The sequence below is a fragment of the Hypanus sabinus genome, chromosome 1 (assembly GCF_030144855.1).
Source record: "Hypanus sabinus isolate sHypSab1 chromosome 1, sHypSab1.hap1, whole genome shotgun sequence".
NCBI lineage: Eukaryota > Metazoa > Chordata > Chondrichthyes > Myliobatiformes > Dasyatidae > Hypanus > Hypanus sabinus.
Window position 1 is genome coordinate 178,884,579 of NC_082706.1, and position 23,013 is coordinate 178,907,591.

At 38.7% G+C, this 23,013-nt stretch overlaps 1 protein-coding gene across 1 annotated transcript in view; it reads left to right on the top strand.

Moving 5' to 3' along the window:
- The window catches only part of prex2 (phosphatidylinositol-3,4,5-trisphosphate-dependent Rac exchange factor 2), a 410,668-nt gene that overhangs the window by 235,173 nt on the left and 152,482 nt on the right, over window positions 1-23,013 (top strand). The window contains exons 26-28 of the mRNA XM_059982440.1: window positions 3,415-3,594; window positions 6,783-6,877; window positions 9,420-9,502. Coding sequence (XP_059838423.1) covers window positions 3,415-3,594; window positions 6,783-6,877; window positions 9,420-9,502 — 358 coding nt within the window. The remainder of the gene's footprint in view (window positions 1-3,414; window positions 3,595-6,782; window positions 6,878-9,419; window positions 9,503-23,013) is intronic.

Genomic DNA, 23,013 nt, shown 5'->3' on the forward strand with positions numbered 1-23,013 from the left:
AAGTAATGAAATAGGGTTTAAATGAAGAAGAGTTAACAAATATCTACTAGAAACTATTTATAAGTAACTCAGGATTATCTTTTGATATGGTTCCTAAACCGAAACAGAAGAAAGCTACTACTTCGAAGACTGCGCAAATCGGCGGGGAAAAAGGCCTAACCGTCTCGGTGAAGCCTCGGACTCAAGTTGGATCTCCTCCCGGCGAAGTACATGGCACTTCTGATGATGCGGGACAGGAAGTTGCAGCAATGTCGGCAGTCTCTAAGATGAAACGGCAAGAACAACGCATGTGCGAAAGTATGCATGAACAGATATTAACAAAACTACAAATCCCAACTACGGCTGGAAGTGAAACCGGAAGTGAATCGGAAGTGGAATCAGACTCTTTGGGAAATTCAGAGGAAGAAGAAGAGGAAAAGAAGGAAGAGATTAAAGGAGACATAAAAGATATCCTGATATATATTATGAATGAATTAAAAGCTAAAAGAAGGATGCAGAATAAACTCGATAATGTGGTGGAAAAACAAAAGAAGATGGATAATAAAGTTAAACAGATGGAAGTAAAAGTGGAAGAAAACACTGGAAGAATAGATAAGATAGAAGACAATAATCTTGCCTGGACAATAGAAAGAAAACGGATGTTGGAAAAATAGATGCGCTTGAAAACTCTAGTAGACGAAATAATATCAAAATTGTTGGTCTTATGGAAGGTACAGAGGGAGAAAATCCAATAAAATTCTTTCAAGAATGGATTCCGAAAATGTTGGAATGAAAGAAGGAAGCCAAGTAATTGAAATTGAAAGAGTACACAGAGCTTTCAGACCAAGACCTCAACAAGATCAAAATCCAAGATCAATTTTGATAAAATGTTTAAGGTACCAAGATAAAGAAATGATCTTGAAGGCAGCTATTCAAGGTGCTAAAAAGAGAAATGGGCCATTGATAATAGGAGGGAAAAAGGTTTTTTTTTTATCCAGACATAAGTTACGATCTTCTGAAGAGGCGGAAGGAATTTAATCCACTGAAAAAATCTTTATGGGAAAAGGGCTATAAATTTTTATTGAGCTACCCAGCAAAATTGATAATTTTCCTGGATAACGAAGAAAGAAGATTTTTCGTTGACTACCAGAAAGCGGAGAAATTTGTACAGGAATCCTATAGGAATTTCATTGCTCCTATATACTGATGCACAGGGAAAAAAATAAAAATAAAAATGGAGATAAGCTGCAATGTCTGACATGAATAAATGTACCATCTCTTTAATCAAAATATATTTAGCAAAATGGAGAAGTCCAGTATTGGGTTGAAAAGTCTGATGTCTGGCTCTGGTTGCAAATTAGACAGAAAAAAAGACCTATTTTGTAGAGTTGGATTTATAAATGAAATTTAATGCATGATGAGTTCAAATACCTATATGAATATTAAATGGGCAGTTTACATATTAATACATCTATAAATGGATTATTCTTCTCAGCACATTTGGATCAGTGACACTCTGTACTAGACTGAGCAACATAAAGACACATAAGTATAGACTTGGAGGAAAAGTTTTTAAAGTAAGAGAATCAACAACTGGAGCCACTCTTCTGGGAGCATAATGTTGACAGTTCTATTCTTTGTTGCTCAGTTCACTGAGTTCCTCCACCCAATTGTCCTGTTGCTTTGTAATTAGTGATGAAGAAAAATAGAATTGGCCAAGAACTTTACTGAAGGCAGTGATTAGGTGTCTGGGTGTTGATGGCAAACCATTGGTCTTGGATAGTGGGGTTCAGGAAATTTTAAACTCCAACTCCTCATTCTTGATAGAGGCTGGTGACTGATGTAAGCTAAAGGCAACAGCAGTTGATGGTTGTGAGTTGGTTCTTGTTTCATTGTTTGGCTAATACTGAAAAATGAAATGGGACATTCAATCTGATGTCACCAAAAGGAAAATTTGGTGTCAACTCTGGTACTTGACAGAGAACGAGCTTGCCAAGCTGTCGTCATTTCACACCATGAGCCTCTGGAAGATCCTCCTTATTTTCTGGCCAAGAAGGATCTCCAACCATGCCCTACTCCTTCAGTGTCACCAAGAGGACATGACCACAATCATCATGAGGAAATGTTGGACATTTGATAGATTGGGCATGTGATTAGGCATTTGATAAGGTACCCCATGCAAGGCTTATGTAGAAAGCAGGGGATCCAAGGGGACCTTGCTTTGTGGATCCAGAATCAGCTTGCCCACAGAAGGCAAAGATTGGATGTAGATGGGTCATATTCTGCATGGAGTTTGGTGACCAGTGGTATGCCTCAGGGATCTGTTCTGGGACCCCTTCTCTTTGTGATTTTTATAAATGACCTGATTGAGGAAGTAAAGGGATGGGTTAGTAAATTTGCTGATGCCACAAAGGTTGGGGGTGTCTTGGCCTTTTCTCCTTGGATTGACAGAGGATGATAGTTGGCTTGCTAGAGGTATATAAGATGATGAGAAGCATTGATTGTGTGGATAATCAGAGGCTTTTTCCCTGGGCTGAAATGGCTAACACAGTTTTATGGAAGTAGGCACAGAGGAAATGTCAGGGACAAGATTTTTTTATGCAGAGGGCGGTGAGTGCGTGGAATGGGCTGCTGGTGACAGTGGTGGAGGCGGATGTGATAGGTTTTTTTAAGAGACTGCTGGAAAGCTACATGGAGCTTAGAAAAATAGAGGGCTATGGGTAACCCTATAATTTCTAAAATAAGTACATGTTCAGCACAGCATCATGGGCCGAAGGGCCTGTATTGTGCTGTAGATTTTCTATGTTTTCTGTGTTTCTCTGTGATGAGAAGAGAGGCCAACTCCATCATCAAGGCAGCACTTCATTGGACCCCTAAAGAGCGAAGGAAACATAGGAAACCAAAGACAACTTGGCGCCGTACCATAGAGGCAGAAATGGGGACTCTAAACCACAGCTGAGGTACAATGGAGAAGATGGCTAAGGGCAGACAGAGATGGGGGACCTTCATTGCTGTACTAAATGCCATCAATGTAACAGGCATTTGATGATTGATGATGATTGGCACCAATGTGAAGCAAAGGAGTTTTCTAAGAACATTTGGCCCCAAATAATTTCATAACATTGACTTGTTATAATCTTGGAATTGTGGGATGGTAGAGTTTGATGCCAAGCAGCCTGTTTCTGTGAAAATGTGAAAATGACTGAGTAATTGATATCTCACCTCTCTCCTGAGGTTATGTTTGTGCAGAAATAAACTGCAAATGTCTGTGGCATGCTTTCAGTTTTGCCCGCATTGGCCCTTCATTGGCTCCCAAATCCACATTCTCCTGCAGCTTAACATTTAGCCCATGCCTTTGTCAATTTCCTACAGTGAAAATTTGCTGCATTTATATTTCTTACTGTCTGAAATTATTTATTTTCTCCCTATTTATAGCCTTCTTTCATCAATAACCCATCCAAATACACCAGAGATGAAGTCAGCAGAATCACTAATAACAGGGGAGAATGACACTGACAAGGTAGAACGGAACAGCAAAAAGGTCTGCTTTGTGGTAACTGGAGATGATCAAGAAGATTCAGGTCATGATACAATAAGCAACAGGGATTCCTACAGGTAAACACAGCATTGTGGGCTAAAGGGCCTGTAATGTGCCGTAGATTTCCATGTTTCTATGTAAAATGTGCTTTAGATTATTCTACAATGAAGAAGGGCTAAATATTTGTTTTTGAGTGAATGAAGCAGGAATTGTAAATTGTGCTGTTTCCTCCATCTTAAGCCTACTGCATGTGTATCTGATTTACAAAGGGATCTAGTGCACCAGAATTACCAGTAGCCTGCTCTTTCATTTTAAGAAAATAAGAAAAATATCACTGTTAAACTGATGATGTATCACTGACACGATTTGCATGAAACAATGTGCCCCATTATGGCCATAATGAGATTTGAGTGTGTGACATGGCAATAGTTCATTTAAACCAACATAACATATTGATACCAGCTCTGTCAGTTTAATCATTTGAAAATAGCTCAATACCTGTGTCCAGTAATTAAAATAAACACTCTTACACAGCAGTCCAATAACTTTGGGACTCCTATCCATTCCCATCCCCTTTGTTCTAAAATAGAAGAATACTTCTGAGTCACCCTAATCATGATATCCGATGGCTCTTCCTGTTCTGCCACTGAAACTTTCTAATTCTGCTTTAAGTATGCCATACATTAAAACTATGGCATTTACCACTTCACAGCTTCCCTGTGTGGATCCCAGATCCCTTGATCCCAATAATACCCAAAACTCTATAAAATATCCAAAAACAAATTGTAATTGGAGTTGATAGCCAATTAACAGTACTCCAACAAAGCATAACGCAGTTTTAGACCATATATTTTAGTACTTCTTTAGCTTCATATAATTGTTTCATGTACTCTTACTCAATCTTCTTTCTAAGTTTAGACAATCAGCAGTTTTATTTATTCAGAGTTATAACTCAGTAACCGGGGCCCCTCTGCCCCAACAAGCCCGCATGGCCTAATTACACCCACATGACCAATAAACCTACTAATCCGTACATCTTTGGAATGTGGGAGGAAATCATGTGGCCATGGGGAGAACATACAAACTCCTTACAGACAGTGGCTGGAACTGAACCTTGGTCACTGGTGCCAGCCACTAGGCTACCATTATAATATTTAATATACTAAATAGTATAATACCTGACCAAGGAAGCACACAGGAAATGTAATTCAGTTATACTAACTATTTACATCTGAATGTCACTGACACACTGGTGTTTGAAATGTGGGTATTAATGTTGTCATTGGAGAACTGGGTTAGAGTAGAATCCACGTCATATCAATGTACTGAATTATCAGCAGTATTTAAAATGTAGCCTGGGGCACTGCAGATAGTACACCGATTGACTTAGTTTACATTGCCTTTGTTGTTGGCTCCAAACTAGTCTTCTTGAGGCTATTAGTTGCATTTAAAATAACTTTGCACATGGAGAATCTGTTGTTATAAAGAGTACCCAATAGTAAAATCTCTATCTAGAGCTTGGCTACTTCTGTTGAGTATTTTGAGGTGCAGCTTTGTGTCAAGTTCTGATTAAGTTCAGGTAAAATTAACATTAGAAGTTCACTGGCTTGGATCAGATTGGGCCAGTCTAAGTCTTATAACAATATAACAATTACAGCACGGAAACAGGCCATCTCGGCCCTTCTAGTCTGTGCCGAACGCTTACTCTCACCTAGTCCCAATGGCCCGCACTCAGCCCATAACCCTCCATTCTTTTCCTGTCCATATACCAATTTTACTTTAAGTGACAATACCGAACCTGCCTCTACCTCTTCTACTGGAAGCTCGTTCCACACAGCTACCACTCTCTGAGTAAAGAAATTCCCCCTCGTGTTACCCTTAAACTTTTGCCCCCTAACTCTCAACTCATGTCCTCTTGTTTGAATCCCCCCTTCTCTCTTTGTTAACAGCTATGCTAAAACTTGGTACTATAGGAGAGAAAAAAAAGGGACTGAATCACGCTGTGCAGATCATTCTTCTCAATGTATAGATTCAGTGCAGAAGCTGACTCCCTTGCCTGTCCCAATGGCATATCTGTTAGGTTCAGACTTGGGTATCAAAAGTATTATGTCCTCAATTCACTATGGTTGGTGTGGGTTTTAATTTTTGACTGGAACAGACTTCAGTCTCTTCAAACATTATTGTTAGCCTTAGCATTGTGTGTGATCAAACTAACTACAAAAGAAAGTTCCAAAAGATGAAACAAATGTTGGAAATACCCAGCAAGTTAGACAGCACCTGTGGACAGAGAAACAGGGTTAATGTTTCAGTTTAAAATCATTTCGTCATATCCAAGTTAGTTTTATGTTGCAGGGAAAGGTGAGGGAGGGAGGGAGAGAGAGATTGAAGGGTGAGGTAGGATGATCATCACTGGATCTAGTCCAAGCAGTGAAAGCCAGTTATCTGACAAGTTACATTAATTCCTGCAGGCTCTATTCTGCCCAGAGTAAAGATGAGGCATTGCTCTTTAGGTTCATCTTGGAACACTGCAGAATGCCATAGACAGATAAATCAGTGAGAGCGAAATGGTAAATCAAAGTAACAGGCTCAAGGTCAACTTGAAATCTAAACAAGAATTACAAATGAATTGCAACACACCCAAAATGCTGGAGGAACTCAGCAGGCCAGGCAGCATCTACGGAGAAGAGTAAACAGTCGACGTTTTAGACCAAGACCCTTCATCATGACTGGAAAGGGTGGGAATTGTTTACTCTTTTCCATAGATGCTGAGTTCCTCAAGCATTTTGTGTGTGTTGTTTGGATTTCCAGCGTTCTGCAGATTTTGTCACATTTGTAATACAAATGAATTGCAGCTTCATCTGAAAGGATTGTCTGGATGGATGATGGTGCTGAGAAGTTAATCTCGTGCAGTTGCATGGGAAAGTACTATGAGAAGGGCAAAGGTTGGTGGAGCCAACAATTTATAAAAGGAGAAGTGAAGACATGCTTGGTGGTCGAACTTGTTGAAGATGGAAGATTAATAATTACTTTTGATATTATGAATTGAGGAATTATTTTGCCCTTAGGCATGTTTTTTGAAAATCTGAGAAAATGCTGAGGAAGATAAATAACATGTTATGATGCCTGCATAATTTATCAATATTGCTTAGTACACTGTAGCTCCATCTATCTGCATTTAGTAAAGGTGCACCACATAGTAAAACAATATTCAGTATCAACTGCATTTATTTTGTATGAAATGAATTTTAATGAGTTTTCTTCCTAGTGACTGCAACAGCAATAGGAATTCCATTGCTTCCTTTACAAGTATCTGCAGCAGCCATTGTGATTCTTATGTACACAGTGATGACATGGATTCAGGTAAGCTGCATCTGGTAAGATGCATTCATTGCAAAATCATTGCTGACGGGTAAAAGAAGAGCTGTATCACAATAGGGTTACACAAGACAGCTGTGCACAAAAATGTTGTCTCATTCAAACATTTTCTGTACTGCCCTTTCGTGTTTTGCATACCTTCTTGTCAATATTTTTTCAATTATTATTTTTTCTTTTGTTTGCTTTTCATTTTGACCCAGCCTTAACCCTACCCAGAAAACGGGTGTTGTGGGTATTGTGGAGGGCTGTCAGATGTTACAGCAGAACATTGATAGGATGCAAAACTGGGCTGAGAAGCTGCAGATGGAGTTCAACCCAGATAAGTGTGAGGTGGTTCATTTTGGTAGGTCAAATATGATGGCAGAATATAGTATTAATGGTAAGACTTTTGGCAGTGTGGAGGATCAGAAGGATCTTGGGGTCCGAGTCCATAAGATGCTCAAAGCTGCTGTGCAGGTTGACTGTGTGGTTAAGAAGGCATACAGTGTACTGGCCTTCATCAACTGTGGGATTGAGTTTAAGAGCCGAGAGGTAATGTTACATCTATATAGGACCCTGGTTAGACTCCACTTGGGGTACTGTGCTCAGTTCTGGTCACCTCACTACGGGAAGGATGTGGAAACTATTGAAACAGTGTAGAGGAGATTTACAAGGATGTTTTCTAGATTGGGGAGCATGCCTTATGAGAATAGGTTGAGGGAACTCAGCGTTTTCTCCTTGGAGTGATGGAGGATGAGAAGTGATCTGATAGAGGTGTATAAGTTGATGAGAGGCATTGATCGTGTGGACAGTCAGAGGCTTCTTCCCCAGGACTGAAATGGCTAACATGAAAGGGCACAGGTTTAAGGTGCTTGGAAGTAGGTACAGAGGAGATGTCGGGGTAAGCTTTTTACGCAGAGAGTGGTGAGTGCGTGGAATGGGCTGCTGGTGACGGTAATGGAGGCAGATACAATAGGGTCCTTTAAGAGACTCCTGGATAGGTACATGGAGCTTAGAACAATAGAGAGCAATGGGTAACCTTAGGTCATTTCTAAAGTAAGTACATGTATTGTGCTGTAGGTTTTCTATGTTTCTATGTTTATTATATTTTGTAGTTTTGTCTTTAATCATGTTGAGCTGTGGGCAATCAAGTTAAAATCTTCGGAGAATTTTGATTTGGAAATAGAGCTGTTGCTATGTTACCAATGGGTTCTGTTTTAACAGCTGCCCAAAAGTTGATTTTGGTCACGTGGGGATAAACACAAAATCCCTTGATATGGTAAACATACGTACAGAGCATTGTAATGAATGATGCTGATGAGGACCAATTACCATGAACATTTAAAAGAATGTCTTCCCCTGCCTGGTTACAATGGTACAGAACCAGGATGTCCCATTCTCAGTGGCTGGTTTCCATGCACTTGGAGCATCAGTGAATATTACATTAGGATACTGTTCAAAAGTAACAATAAAAGTGATTGTTTGCCAATTTCCAAAGCAACTTTCTAAGTAGACTCTCCCAACCCCCTGCAATGAAACTTGCAGCTCATTTTCTTAATAGAGAAGCCTGATTACTGTGGGGAGATTACATGTAAGCTGTTTTTTTCCAAGACTTGTTTGAATTTAGTAACATTTATAGGAGCTCATTCATATATGGGTATCCAGAAGTAGATACTTGTAGTACCTGTGTATACTGTAATATTGACTCAAAGGTAACATACAAAATCAGTGTAAAAATGAAAATTCTAAAAAAGATGTATGTTTGAATAAAATTACATTTAATATACTCGGCTTAATACAGATTGTAAAAGCATTAATATGAGCCTACATATTCTGTCGCAATGTGCCCTTTCCCATGCTATTGATGTGGCAGACTGAGACACGCATCCATCCATTTTTGCTCTGGACTACTCGATAAAAGCAGGAAAATTGGACACCTTCAATTTTATATGGTGAATCCAGAACTTAGCCAGGTGACAAAATGCATACCACAGCTTGGAAAGCGTTTTGACAAAATTAATTAATATGGTTATAAAGTAAATCACAGGGAGAGACTAAAGTGACTGAAGACTTAGAACGAAAAGTTTAACATCAAACCTGATACAGATCTTTAAAAGGATATTAAAAAAGAAGACCCTGTGGACAAAATGACTTGAGAAAATCAGGATAATGCATCTCAGTGAATTCTTGTACATCGTGAAGCACCGGCTTCCAAAGATCAGATTGGAGGATTGTGTCCCAACTAATCTCTTTATAAAACTGGAAGTGGGCATGTTGGTGTCAAATTTACTATAGCCTTTAATTTTAAACTTCCAAAATCCTCCTCACCCCATCACTTTAGATTTGACCTCAAGATACTTATAAATTAGGAAAGAAAGACTTTTGGTGTTTACTGAAACAACACTTTGTATATTGTACTCCATATGTAGATAAGATATATGCTGACTGCAGTTCCAATAGGTTTATAATATATAATTCAGGTCATAAAAACCAATAAGCCATGTACAGTGGTGGATTAATGTGTTTGATTTTTCTTTGTATCTGACAGGAGATGAGCTACCTTGCAGCGTGCACATTTCCCATGATAAGCAAGATAAGTTACACGGCTGCTTAGAACATCTCTTTAGTCAGGTGGGTCAAAGTCAAAAAAAAGCTATTTGCTAGTTACAGCTTTTTAAAAAATCTCTTTCGTAAATCGATGTTGACTCTGCCCTGTTCCTATCGATGAGGTATCATCGGTGCTCACTTGATTGTGATGTTTCCCTAACCACTAATGTCAGCCTTATGGGCCAGTAGTTCCCAGTGTTCTCTCTGCCATTCATAAACAGTGGAGTTACATTGTACTTTCTAGAGCTACTGGTGATTGACCATGCTCAGTTTTAGATATCCTAGTGATGTTGATGTTTTTATTCAGGTAAGTGAAAGGGGTTAGAACACCACTGGTCACCAACCTCTAGGCAGAAAACACTCCCTCTACAAGCAACATCTGCCTTCTATGGGCAAGACAATTCTGAAATCACACAGCCAAGTTTCCTTGGATCATATGCCAACTGACTTTCTGAATGAGCCCACCATGGGGATCTCATCAATTGCCTCATTAAATGCCATACACTACATATCCACTGCATTACCTCATCAATGTGCTTTGCCACATACACAAAGAATTCAATCAGGCTCATGAGACATGACCTCCCCCTGACAAAGCCATGCTGACTATCTTTAATTGGACTATGCTTCTCTCAATCTTCTCCATTAACTTGCCCACCACTTGAGATAAGACTCTCTAGTCTGTAATTCCCAGAGTTATCCCTACTTTATTTTTTAAACAAAGAAATAACAGTTGGTACCCTCTATTCATCTGATACTACTCCTTTGGCCAATGAGGGCACAAACATCATTGCCAAAGGTGCAGCATTCTCTTCCCTTGCTTCTCATAGTAACCCAGAGTATATCCTGTCCAGTCCCAGGGACTGTCTCCTAATGTTTTCAAAAATTCCAGCACATCTTCTTTCCTAGAGTTGACACGTTGTAGAATATCAGTCTGTTTTATGCTGATGTTAAGGTCTCTCTCACTGGGGACTCTCTCACTGAATTACAGAAATTTGCTGCACAACGTATTTTGTGCAGGAGAAACTCGGACTCAAATACAACAATTAATAGAAAAAGCTAAAGAATGTAGGTCCTCATTTCAATGGGTTTGAGTATAATACATGGCAAATCTTACTGCAAGTGCACAAGGCACTAGAGAGATTGGACCTAGAATACTGTGAACATTTCTGAATGCCCCTACTTAAGAAAATATATCATTTTACTGGATGTAGCTCACAGAAGCTTCCCTGCGATCATACTGGGTACTGAACAGTTGTCCTTATCAATTGTTATTGATGCACCATAGAAAGCATCCTATTTTGATGTATCATGGATTGGTATGGCAAATACTCTGCATAAGACTGCAAGATGCTTTGGAGCGTTGTAAACACAGCTCAACACATCATAGAAATCAACCTCCCCACCATGAATATATACATTTACACTTTTCTCTGCCTCGGTAAAGCAGCAAACATTATCAAAGAACCGCCCCCCCCCCCCCCCCCCCACCACTTACCCACGACAATCACTTTTCTCAATACCCTCATTGGGTAGAAGGTAAAAAGACTTGAAAGCATATACACAAGATTCAAAGAAAGCTTCTATCCCACTGTTATAAGTTTATTGAATGGTCCCCTAGTTCCAAAAATGGATAATTGGCCTCATAGTGGAAGTAAGACAATAAGACACGAGAAGCCTTGTATTTTATTGTCTACCTCCACTGCACTCACTCTTTCTATAACACTTTATTCTGCATTTTGGTTGTTGTTTTCCCTTGGACTACCTCAATGCTATACGATGTGATGAAACAACATGAATAGCATGTCGCTTAATCACAAATAGCAAATGGACTTTGTGCCTACGTACGATTTATGGCTGAGAGAACTGGCAAATACTTTACATTTGGAGAGACTGAGACTATGTAATGAGGACAGAGGGGACGTCTTTAAAAGGATATGGGGCCCTGTATTGTACTTTCTTACGGGGTGAGGACTGAGGTTTTTTTGGTGTGGTGCACCTCTGCTGTGTATGTTTACTTTTGCCTTTATATTATTCTCCCTTTTGCTGCTCAATATTTAATTTGATTTTGTTAAGGTTGTGGTTTTTGTGGATGTGCTGTATTTTTTTGTTGTTTGTAGAAAAAAACGAATAAAAAATATATAAAAAAAACAAATAGCAAATGTATGGATCACATGCAAAGCAAGTTCTTTGCTGTACCTTGATATGTGTGACATTCATCATTATGTACCATGTTGTATGACATGGGTGATCATGGTCTTCCATCTGTCTTTAATCTGTGAAGTTCTAATAAGCTCTTCAGAAACTTTTACCTGTCCATCCCTTGATGTAACTCATGAATGTCATGTGCTATCGACTACAACTTTTTCTTCCATCAATTTTTCCCTTCCCTGCAAGATGTTCGAGCTTCTCTTTCCTCAGTACATGTCCTAAAAATTCCAGTTGCCATTTCCTGATTGATGATATCAGCTCTCTTCTTATTCCAGCTTTTCACAACACTTCCTCATTTGTTACTCTGTCCTTCCATGATACTTTCATCATTCTTCTCAAAAATCACATTTCTGCAGCTTTGAGTCTTCCCTCATTTTGCTTTGATATTGTCCGTCATTTGCTTCCAAATGTTAATGTGGAATGAACGTAGCACCGCAACTCTCTGAGTTTTTTACCCGGAGCAATTAGGTTATTTTTATTATGTTGCTCAAACACTTGAACGTGGATTTAGCAATCCCAATCCTCCTTCTAATTTCAACGTCTGCTTCCTAAGTAATTGAACTTCCATCTTTGTTTAATTATTTTGTTGCCCACTTTCAGTTCTTATTTCTGTATTTCTTCCTTCTTCTGACAACCATACATTTTGTCTTCTTGCAGTTGATGGTCAATCCTCTCTTGGCACTTTCTTTGACGACTTTAACTGGTATTGCTTGGAGATTCTCTTTAGAAGTAGCTGTCAGGATTGTGTTGTCTGCATATCATAGTTTGTTCAAATTGTATCCACCAATTATCATGCCTCGAATACTGCAAATTTTTCTTAGAATCTTCTCGCTATAAAGGTTGAATAGGTTGGACGAGAGAACACAATGCTGTCTGACTCTTCTCAATCTCGAGAAAATTGTATGTCTCATTTTCAACTCTAATTCCTGTTCTTTGTTCTGAATACAAATTTCTGATGATTCTAATATCTTTCCCATCAATGTCCAAGTGCTGAATGATTTTTAAAATATTTTTTTAAGTTTCACCTTATCTTAATTCAAAATAGGCTTATTCCTTTTACAATGGATAATAAACTTTTACATAATTGGTTCCAAAAGGGGATTAAATGTATAGGTGATTGTTTTGAAGGAGGTATATTGATGTTGTTTGATCAATTAAAAAATAAATATAAAATATCAAAAATACTCTTTTCTGTTATTTTCAATTAAAGGCTTATTTACGAGAAAAGCTGGGTCAAACAATGTTGATGCCAAAACCTAGTGAAATAGAAATATTAATTCAAAAAGGAAAAATTAAAAAATTTACATTTTGTATGTACAATTTGATTTAAAAACAGACAATTAAATCAGGAATTCATAAATCAAGACAAAAATGGGAATCTGATTTGAATGTTAAAATTGATGGGAAAAACTGGTCAAGATTATGTTATGATAGTATGATAAATACAATAAATGTTCGACTTAGATTACTACAATATAATTTTTTACATCAATTATGTATAACACCACAGAAAATAAATAGATTAAATTCAAATATGTCTGACCAATGTTTTCAACGTAATCAAGAAATTGGTACTTTTTTACATTCTACTTGGTCTTGTTTTAAAATTCAACCATTTTGGATAAATCTAAGACTTTTATTGGAACAAATTACTGGAGTACAACTCCCACATAGTCCAGTATTATTTTTATTAGGAAACATTGAAGGGACAATACCGAAACTTAAATTGAATAAGTATCAGAAAAGATTTATAAAAATTGCATTGGCAGTAGCCAAAAAAGTTATCGCAGTTACTTGGAAATCTGATTTATATTTAACTATGGATCGTTGGAATAATGAAATACATAGTTGTATTCCACTTGAAAAAATTACATATAATCTAAGAAATGAATATGATATATTTTTGAAAATTTGGCTCCCATATTTACAAAAGATAGGATTAAATACATAGGTCCTTTGAAGATAAAATTATAAAGTAATTGGGGAAAGTAAAAATAAATATTAAAATTATTTTGAACTCCATGGAACATGTGGGGATCCTCCGATATCCAGACAATCTATCTATCTATCTATCTATCTATCTATCTATCTATCTATCTTTCTTTCTTTCTTTCTTTCTTTCTTTCTTTCTTTCTTTCTTTCTTTCTCTTTCTTTCTTTCTTTCTTTCTTTCTTTCTTTCTTTCTTTCTTTCTTTCTTTCTTTCTTTCTTTCTTTCTTTCTTTCTTTCTTTCTTTCTTTCTTTCTTTCTTTCTTTCTTTCTTTCTTTCTTTCTTTCTTTCTTTCTTTCTTTCTTTCTTTCTTTCTTTCTTTCTTTCTTTCTTTCTTTCTTTCTTTCTTTCTTTCTTTCTTTCTTTCTCTTTTTTTTTCTTTCTTTAGACAAGGGTTAAGGTGGGGAGGGGGGAGGGTTAATATTATTTTTCTTACTATTTTATCATCACATTTATTCTTTGTAATTTTCTAAAAAATTAATAAATAAATAAAAAGTTTCACCATGTCAAAAACTTCGGTATAATTGATAAAACATTGGTACAGGTCTTTCTGGACCTCTATGGCATACTCACAAATCATTCTAAGACTGAAGATTGCATTTCGTGTTCCACTATCCTCAATGAAACTGCACTGCTTTTGAGCGATCTCCAGTTTTGTGTTTTTTCTTGCTCTCAACATGATGATTTGTAATAGGACTTTCACAACATCACATCAAACTGTATGGTGTAACTCACATTCAATTGCTCTATGTTTTTTCAGCTCTGCAATAAATGCTAACTTGCTCATTTCCTCAGGTATTTCCCTGCTTTCATATATTTCATTTAACAAATCTGTCAACCTTTCCATCCTGAAATCGTTCAACACCTGAATCATTTCAACAGCAATGCCATCCAGCCAAAGTCTTTTAAACTTTCTCCACTGCTGCTTTAACTTCAGATTTCATAATTAGTGGGCCATCAATGTTGGTAGTAATTATTGGCTTCTCACCTCTCGTATCTTTAAACAAGTCGGCAATGTATTTAGAACATCTGGTCAGAATGTCTGCTTTTTCCATGAGTATCAATCCATCTTTTGCCTTTAACCACACACTACCGTAGATTCCGGACTACAGAGCGCACCTGATTAAAAGCCGCACGCTCTAATTTTAGAAAGAAAATCAATTTTGTACTTGTACAAGCCGCACCGGATTTTAAGCCGCAGGTGTCCCACGTTGTAATATGAGATATTTACACAGAAAGATATTACACGTGAGGATTTTTTAACTTTTAATTAAATCCGTATGGTAACATAAACAAATACATATTGCAAATGCTTTTTTTCGAATAGTGCCTGTAACACAGCTACTTTTAAATATACCTACGTATCGGTAACACACAAATTACGTTGCGTATACTTGTTTACTGAACAGTGCACGAACAACATTCCAATATCTCCTAACGACTGGTAAAAAAATATATATACTGCAGCCTACCAGGAAAAGTTATTGATCGCCTTTAACTTAAAAGCTGCATCATATGCTTTTCTTCGAGTGTTTTCCATGTTGATGAGGGTGAGTACAAATGACTGATTTACAATAATTTAATTGTGAAAGTGCGCTTGATTTATCGTACAATTTCATTGGACCTCTGTGAACTACTCATCAATTTTATTGGTCTTGCTATGATCCCAGCCCCCTCCTTTGTGAGAATCGCAAGAGCACCCGTCGAAGGGGGGGGGGGGGGTCAGTAGACCCAGTCGGGGAGAGAGAGAGAGAGAAACGTGCTGTTACGAATCCCGTAACTGGAGAACTTACCAGCAAAAATAGAGAGGTCCGTTGAAGTCTGATGTCACTATTTTTAAACGTTTTTATTGATAAAGGGACACAAGAGTAGTGTTAATACAAACATTCAGAGACAATAGTCGCTGTTGTTATTCTGTATCTCTGGTGGGACCTGCAATTTGACACGTTTCTCTCTCTCTCTCTCTCCGACTGGGTCTACTGACCCCCCCCCCCCACCTTTCGACGGGTGCTCTTGCGATTCTCACAAAGGAGGGGGCTGGGATCATAACAATACAAATTGCACGTTCCACCTGGGATACAGAATAAGGCGACAGCGACTATTGTCTCATGGAGACCACGGGAAAAGCCCTTGGGCAAGGTTGGCTGGTTGAGAGAGAGACTGCATCATCCCAACCTGACTGACTCCTGCGACCCCGTGAGGAAGTATAAAGGAGAGTCTCAGGGGGACAGCCCCTCAGACGCACCCAGAAGACACGAGAGGGTGGTCCTGCAGTAGCGGGAAGCCATTCTGAAGGAAGCCACGTGCGTTAGATTCCGGGATTGGAATTTCTGGCTGGAATCACAGGAAACCGCTTTTAACTAACATCGGGGAGAGGAAACCAATGCTCCCCCGATTTCACGGAAGATTCATCAAGACTCGGCAAGTTCTTTCTCTTCTCCCCCAATTTCTCTCTCTCGGTCGCCCCATGTGAAACCCAGCGATTTCCAACGGGCTGAGGCCGGTAGACTTTCTGAGTGACTTTTATATTTCCAACGGACAATCTATTAACCCCTAGACAACAGCAGAGCTCACTTAATGATGAGTATTACTATATCTGCGCTTTAGATTGAGTGTTGACGATGTGCACTATCTGAATGTATGTATTAACCCTACTTTTGTGTCCCTTTATAAATAAAACGTTTGAAAATAGTGACATCAGACTTCAACGGACCTCTCTATCTTTGCTGGTAAGTTCTCCAGTTACGGGATTCATAACAGTCTACTGTTACGAGGCAAAATGTTTTTGGCGGCATGAACAAAAACATGCATTAGCTGCACTGTAGTATAGGCCGCAGTGTTGCTGCAGTTTTCAAAGCGTGGGAAAAAAGTAGCGGCTTATAGTCCGGAATTTACAGTAGATGTACAAGAATTGACACCCGTCAGTGCCCTCACCCACTTGTACTCGTCACCAGAATTTTTCAGTTTTGCTGCCTCTTCACATTCTCCTTTCATCCATTGTTCCTTTGCTTCCAGACATTTTCATTTGATTTCTTTGTTCAAAGTTTTATATTTGTTGCTGTTCTTTGATGTGATTTTCTGTCTTTCTTTTATTAGATCCAGAATTTCACCTGTCATCCATTTGTTTCTTCTTTACATTTCTCTTTTTTTGTATCACTTCATTGGACACATCCACCACTGCCTTTTTAAGTTTCAACCAGCTTGGTGTGTTCTCCACCATCAGAGCTTCAAATTTGTTCTTCACTGCTACAGTATATTTCATTTTTATGTCCGGATCTTTCAGACAAGCCAGGTCCAATTGAGTATTACCCTGAGACCTTTTTAGCCATCTAAGCTTAACCTTTAGCTGGCGTTTTCTGGTTTTATTTTGCTATATTTCTATTCTATTCTTGGTTGGTGCAACTGTAACAAAACCCAATTTCCCTCAGGATCAATAAAGTATGTCTGTCTGTCTGTCTGTATCTCTGGAACATGGCCACTCTCATATTCCGCTCCAGGATATGCCTTGGACTGTCTTATGGCATTCCTGAAATGGTTACTGATTGTGATTGTGATCTTCTGAGCTTCTCCAAGTTCACAACCTTCTTATGTGCTGCTTGATGTGTTTGTGATTATATGATCATTACATGTGACATTAATAAACTGATTTACATGCTTTTCAATGGAAAATTAAACTGGTCCCTACCGTTATGTTCTGTAACTCAAAGACATAAAACTAACTAAAATAAAACTATGGTGCCAGGAACAGTATATCTGAGTTTCATTTTTACTTTAGTGAGATGTGCACGTATCACGTGGTGGTGTGATGATGTATTCCATTTAATATCTATTTATTTATTTATTTATTAAATTTCAGAAAATTACAAAGAATAAATGTGATGATAAATAGTGAGAAAAATAATATTAACCCTCCCCCCCCCCCCCTTAGCCCTTATCTCAAGAAAGAAAAAAAAAGAGAAAGATTGCCTGGATATCGGAGGATTCCCACATGTTCCATGGAGTTCAAAATAATTTTAATATTTATTTTTACTTTCCCCAATTACTTTATAATTTTATCTTCAAAGGACCTATGTATTTAATCCTATCTTTTGTAGGTATGGGAGCCAAATTTTCAAAAAATATATCATTCCTTTCATTTTCTTAATATATGTTAAAACTCTTTTTCTTTTCACAGGTCCATTAATTCCATTAACATTAAAACTTAAAAAATTAAGTAAATTAATCTTTCATAATACCTTGGGAACTCTTTAAAATTCTCCATGTTGCTATGAGTTTCTCCCCAACCATCCAGGCAAAAAAGAAGAAAAATAGAAGAAAGATAACTTAAAAGAAAAAAAAGTCGTCCCCCCCACTAATGTTGCGAATAAAAAGAACACAACATTACCCCCCCCCCCCCCCATTTTACGGGTCATGGCAATCGCCATGATTGTACACGTGAAACACGCAGCCATCGATCAGGAGCTCTTCAAGCTCCCCTGCAAAAAAAAAAGAAACTATATTAGTGATAAAAAAAATAAATGTCTCTACTCCCAATTAATACTCCTCAACTATTTTTTTATATATAAATGTCCATCAAGTCCAACCTTGTTTCAGTCTTCATCATTAGTCCATTTCATTTCTATAATTCTTTACTTCTTCGTGGACATCAGGTAATTCTTGTACAAATTCCTCTGCTTTCCGGTAGTCAACAAAAAATCTTCTTTCTTCGTTATCCAGGAAAATGATCAATTTTGCTGGATAGCTCAATAAAAATTTATAGCCCTTTTCCCATAAAGATTTTTTCACTGGATTAAATTCCTTCTGCCTCTTCAGAAGATCGTAACTTATGTCTGGATAAAAAAAAAACCTTTTTCCCTCCTATTATCAATGGCCCATTTCTCTTTTTAGCACCTTGAATAGCTGCCTTCAAGATCATTTCTTTATCTTGGTACCTTAAACATTTTATCAAAATTGATTTTGGATTTTGATCTTGTTGAGGTCTTGGTCTGAAAGCTCTGTGTACTCTTTCAATTTCAATTACTTGGCTTCCTTCTTTCATTCCAACATTTTTGGAATCCATTCTTGAAAGAATTTTATTGGATTTTCTCCCTCTGTACCTTCCATAAGACCAACAATTTTGATATTATTTCGTCTACTAGAGTTTTCAAGCGCATTTATTTTTCCAACATCCGTTTTCTTTCTATTGTCCAGGCAAGATTATTGTCTTCTTTCTTATCTATTCTTCCAGTGTTTTCTTCCACTTTTACTTCCATCTGTTTAACTTTATTATCCATCTTCTTTTGTTTTTCCACCACATTATCGAGTTTATTCTGCATCCTTCTTTTAGCTTTTAATTCATTCATAATATATATCAAAATATCTTTTATGTCTCCTTTAATCTCTTCCTTCTTTTCCTCTTCTTCTTCCTCTGAATTTCCCAATGAGTCTGATTTCACTTCCGATTCACTTCCAACCATAGTTGGGATTTGTAGTTTTGTTAATATCTGTTCATGCATACTTTTGCGCATGCGTTGTTCTTGCTGTTTCTTCTTGGAGACCGCCAACATTGCTGCAACTTCTTGTCCCGCATCATCAGAAGTGCCATGCACTTCACTGGGAGGAGATCCAACTTGATTCCGAGGCTTCACCGAGGCGGTTAGGCCTTTTTCTCCGCCGATTTGCGCAGTATTCGAAGTAGTAGCTTTCTTCTGTTTCGGTTTAGGAGCCATATCAAAAGATAATCCTGAGTTATTTATAAATAGTTTCTAGTAGATATTTGTTAACTCTTCCTCATTTAAACCCTATTTCATTGCTTTTTAAGAGGGAGCTGGATTCCCAACGTCTTGACCCTACGTCATCACGTGACACCCCGATGTATTCCATTTACATACTTTTACATGTAACCTGCAATGAATTATGCACCCCTCATACAAACTCTTCTCCCTCCTGCCACCTGGGAAAAGGCACTGAAGCATTCATGCTCTCACGACCAGACTATGTAACAGTTTCTTCTCCCAAGCCATCAGACTCCTCAATACCCAGAGTCTAGACTGACACCAACTTACTGCCCGCTACTGTGCCTGTTGTCTTGTTTATTAATTATTGTGATACCTGCACTTTTTTCTGCACTTTATGCAGTCCTGGGTAGGTCTGTAGTCTAGTGTAGTTTTTTTTCTGTGTCGTTTTCACGTAGTTCAGTGTAGTTCTGTACTGTTTCATGTAGCACCATGGGCTTGAAAAACGTTGTCTTGTTTTTACTGTGTACTGTACCAGCAGTTATGGTCGAAATGACAATAAAAAGTGACTTGACTTGATGTAAACAACAAAGAATGCTTATTCAATCTATATATTTACAATATTACTGAAATATTAAATGCTCCTGGCATCTTCATGTGTGGCTAAGCTACTAAGCCCAGTGGAACTGTTTTTACTGACAGGAGAAGGAGCAAAGGCAGGTTACTGGCATCTTAAAACCAGCCTGTGTTTGTCAGCAGTGGTTGGCAGCTCATCTAAGAGAAGGAAAACTCTGATTTCAAACCTCTGCTACTTTGTGGCTGTACCCATTCATGGGGAAAGATTTGGGAGGAAACCCTAAGGGACAAGTCTGGAGCTGGAGTCCCTAAGGTAGTCCTACATTCAGCTTAATGTTGACTGGCAACTCCTGCAACGCTGCTTGGTATCAAACTGTATCAGTCTCTGTCGTTCCTTTGGGTTCATCAGGTTCGTGGAGATGGGGAGCTTGCTACGTGGGCAACAGCTTACTCTCTGTATTGTACTGCCATGGTTTGCATTCCTTGACAGCTTGGATGCAATATTAATGGCCAACTCTGACCAATGGAGGGCACTACATTAAGTGCACAACATTCCTCCCTGCTTAGCTGTAAATTCCAACTCAATATAGAGTACAATTATTATTTAGACATCCAGAGTACAGTAAATTTTAAATTGTGCCTTTCAGGCTGGAAGATTTAATTGCTGTGTAGGCTTTCTTACTTTTGTGGGATAACATCTTTCCTGACAAGGGGCTCACTCTGCTTGTAGGTGAGACTTGTGTCTGTGAAAAAATCTGAGGCTCTGGGGCCTCCTCCGTGGTGGTTGTAGGAGTTGACTCTGCGACTGCAGAAAGTGGTTCTGACAGCTCTGGCCACCTTTCTTCTCTAACAATTGACTACGCTCTCTGCAACTGATCGATGTGGCATCTCCAGATGATATCAAATGCAATCTCCACTGGTAATGAGAATGGCCCTGCTCTGTGCTTAATCTTTCCAAGTACCCAACTTTGATATCCTCTGTAGTCCCTCACCAGGATTGCTTGTCCAGGAGTGAAACATCAAACCTTCTTATTTGAGGGGCCCTCAATTTGTCTCAGCTCTTTGTCCAGCATACTTCTTCTGAGATTGGGTTTGAGCAGATCCAAGCTTGAATGCAAGGGGTGACACATGAAAATGTAATGCCCTGGTTCATATTTTTACTGTTATACTGTATGTAATTTATTTTGGCAATTCTGTAACAGCAGCTTGTTTCAGCTTGTTTGAATTACTGTTGAAGATAAGGGATGATGTGGAATGTGTGTCATCCAGTTAGTGGGAGGTTTTCTAGGTGAGGGACAATAAGGTTGGTCTTGGGCTTTTGTTTGGCAGGAGATGAGGAGAGAAGGCACTGGGGAGAACCATTTGTAACCTACGATTTGGTGGGAGATCCGTTCGTTCGAGATGCATTGCGAGTGACATTCGGAAGATGGTGTGGGTGTTCGTGCTGACAAGGGCCCAGCTTGTGAGTGACAGAGACTCACAGAGTGACAGTGAACTTGTGCACATTTGACTGTTCCATTAGAATGGGCCCTTTTCTTTTTGTTATTCTTTACTAACCCTTTAGATTGATAATTATAATTCCTTTAATCATATGCAGTGTATTGTCTGTTATTCCGTGCCACCAATTTGTAACAGGGTAGCAAATTACACAGCATCCACACAAACTGGGGTTTGGGGTGGGACAGTGCCTTAATCTTATGAGTTTGGCAGGGCCAGAGTTGTCTTCTCTAGACAAGGAAAGCAGGGTGTTTCAAAAAGCATAGCTGGTGAGTTGTTGGTTGTGGAGAGTGTTGCATTATGATATGCAAGGAGGAAACTGGCGAGCTTCTGATTCAGTGTTTGTATTATGTGTTCTGCTGACATTGCTTGCAGTGTGCATTCTTCAGATTCGGAGTAAACCGTTTCACCAAGCCATTTGTAGCTGGGTGGTACAGTACAGATGTAAAATTCTTGTTCCATTCTTTTTCAGGAATAACTAAAACTGTTCACAGATTAGGTGTTCTGGAACACCAGTCTTTGAGAAGGCTTCTCAATACATCAACAGTGTACGAGGCTGTAGTGGAGGCTACTAGAGATACTTCTGGCCACTTTGTAGCTGCATCTACTACGACTAAGAAATTTGTGCCCATAGTGGTCTGGCAAAATCCACACTAATCCTCTGCCAGGGCAATGTTCACCATTCCCAGGGATGTAGAGGCGCTGCCCTAGGCGTCTTCTGGATGCGTTGGCATCTCAACCAGTGCTTAGCAAGCTGCTCTGTCTGCTGATTTATCCCCAGCCATCAGACAAAGCTTCAAGCCAACACTTCCATTTTGACCACACCTATGTGACCAGCATGCAGCTCCTCCAGCACTTTAGCTTTCAGCTTGGATGGTACAAGAGGGGCAATTGGAGATTCTGCTGCACATCCCAGCCATTCTGGGCAGCCATGTAGACCTGAGACACTACGGGACTTTTCTTCTTTCCCTTTCGATCATGTCAGCTATAATATGGAGAATACACAAGAGGAATATCCTCTTCTGTAAACTTATCAGGTATTTCATTTTCCAAGGGTAAACAAGACAATCCATCAGCATTTCCATGATCATCCATTCTTTTGAGTTTGATCTTGTAATTGTGTCTTCCAAGAAACAGAGCTCATCTCTGCATTCATGCTGTTAGTAGAACACCCCTAGTGGATTGAAAATGGACCCTATGGTTGATGATCATTAATAAAAGTAAACTCTCTCCCATACAGTAATGTTACAGCTATATAGGACCCGGACAGACCACACTTGGAGTACTGTGCTCAGTTCTGGTCACCTCACTACAGGAAGGATGTGGAAACCATAGAAAGGATGCAGAGATTTACAAGGGTGTTGCCTAGATTGGGGAGCATGCCTTGTGAGAATCGATTGAGTCAACTTGGCCTTTTCTCCTTGGAGTGACAGAGGATGAGAGATGATCTGATAGAGGTGTATAAGATGATGAGAAGCATTGATCGTGTGGATAGTCAGAGACTTATTCCCAGGTCTGAAATGGCTAACATGAGAGGGCACAGTTTTA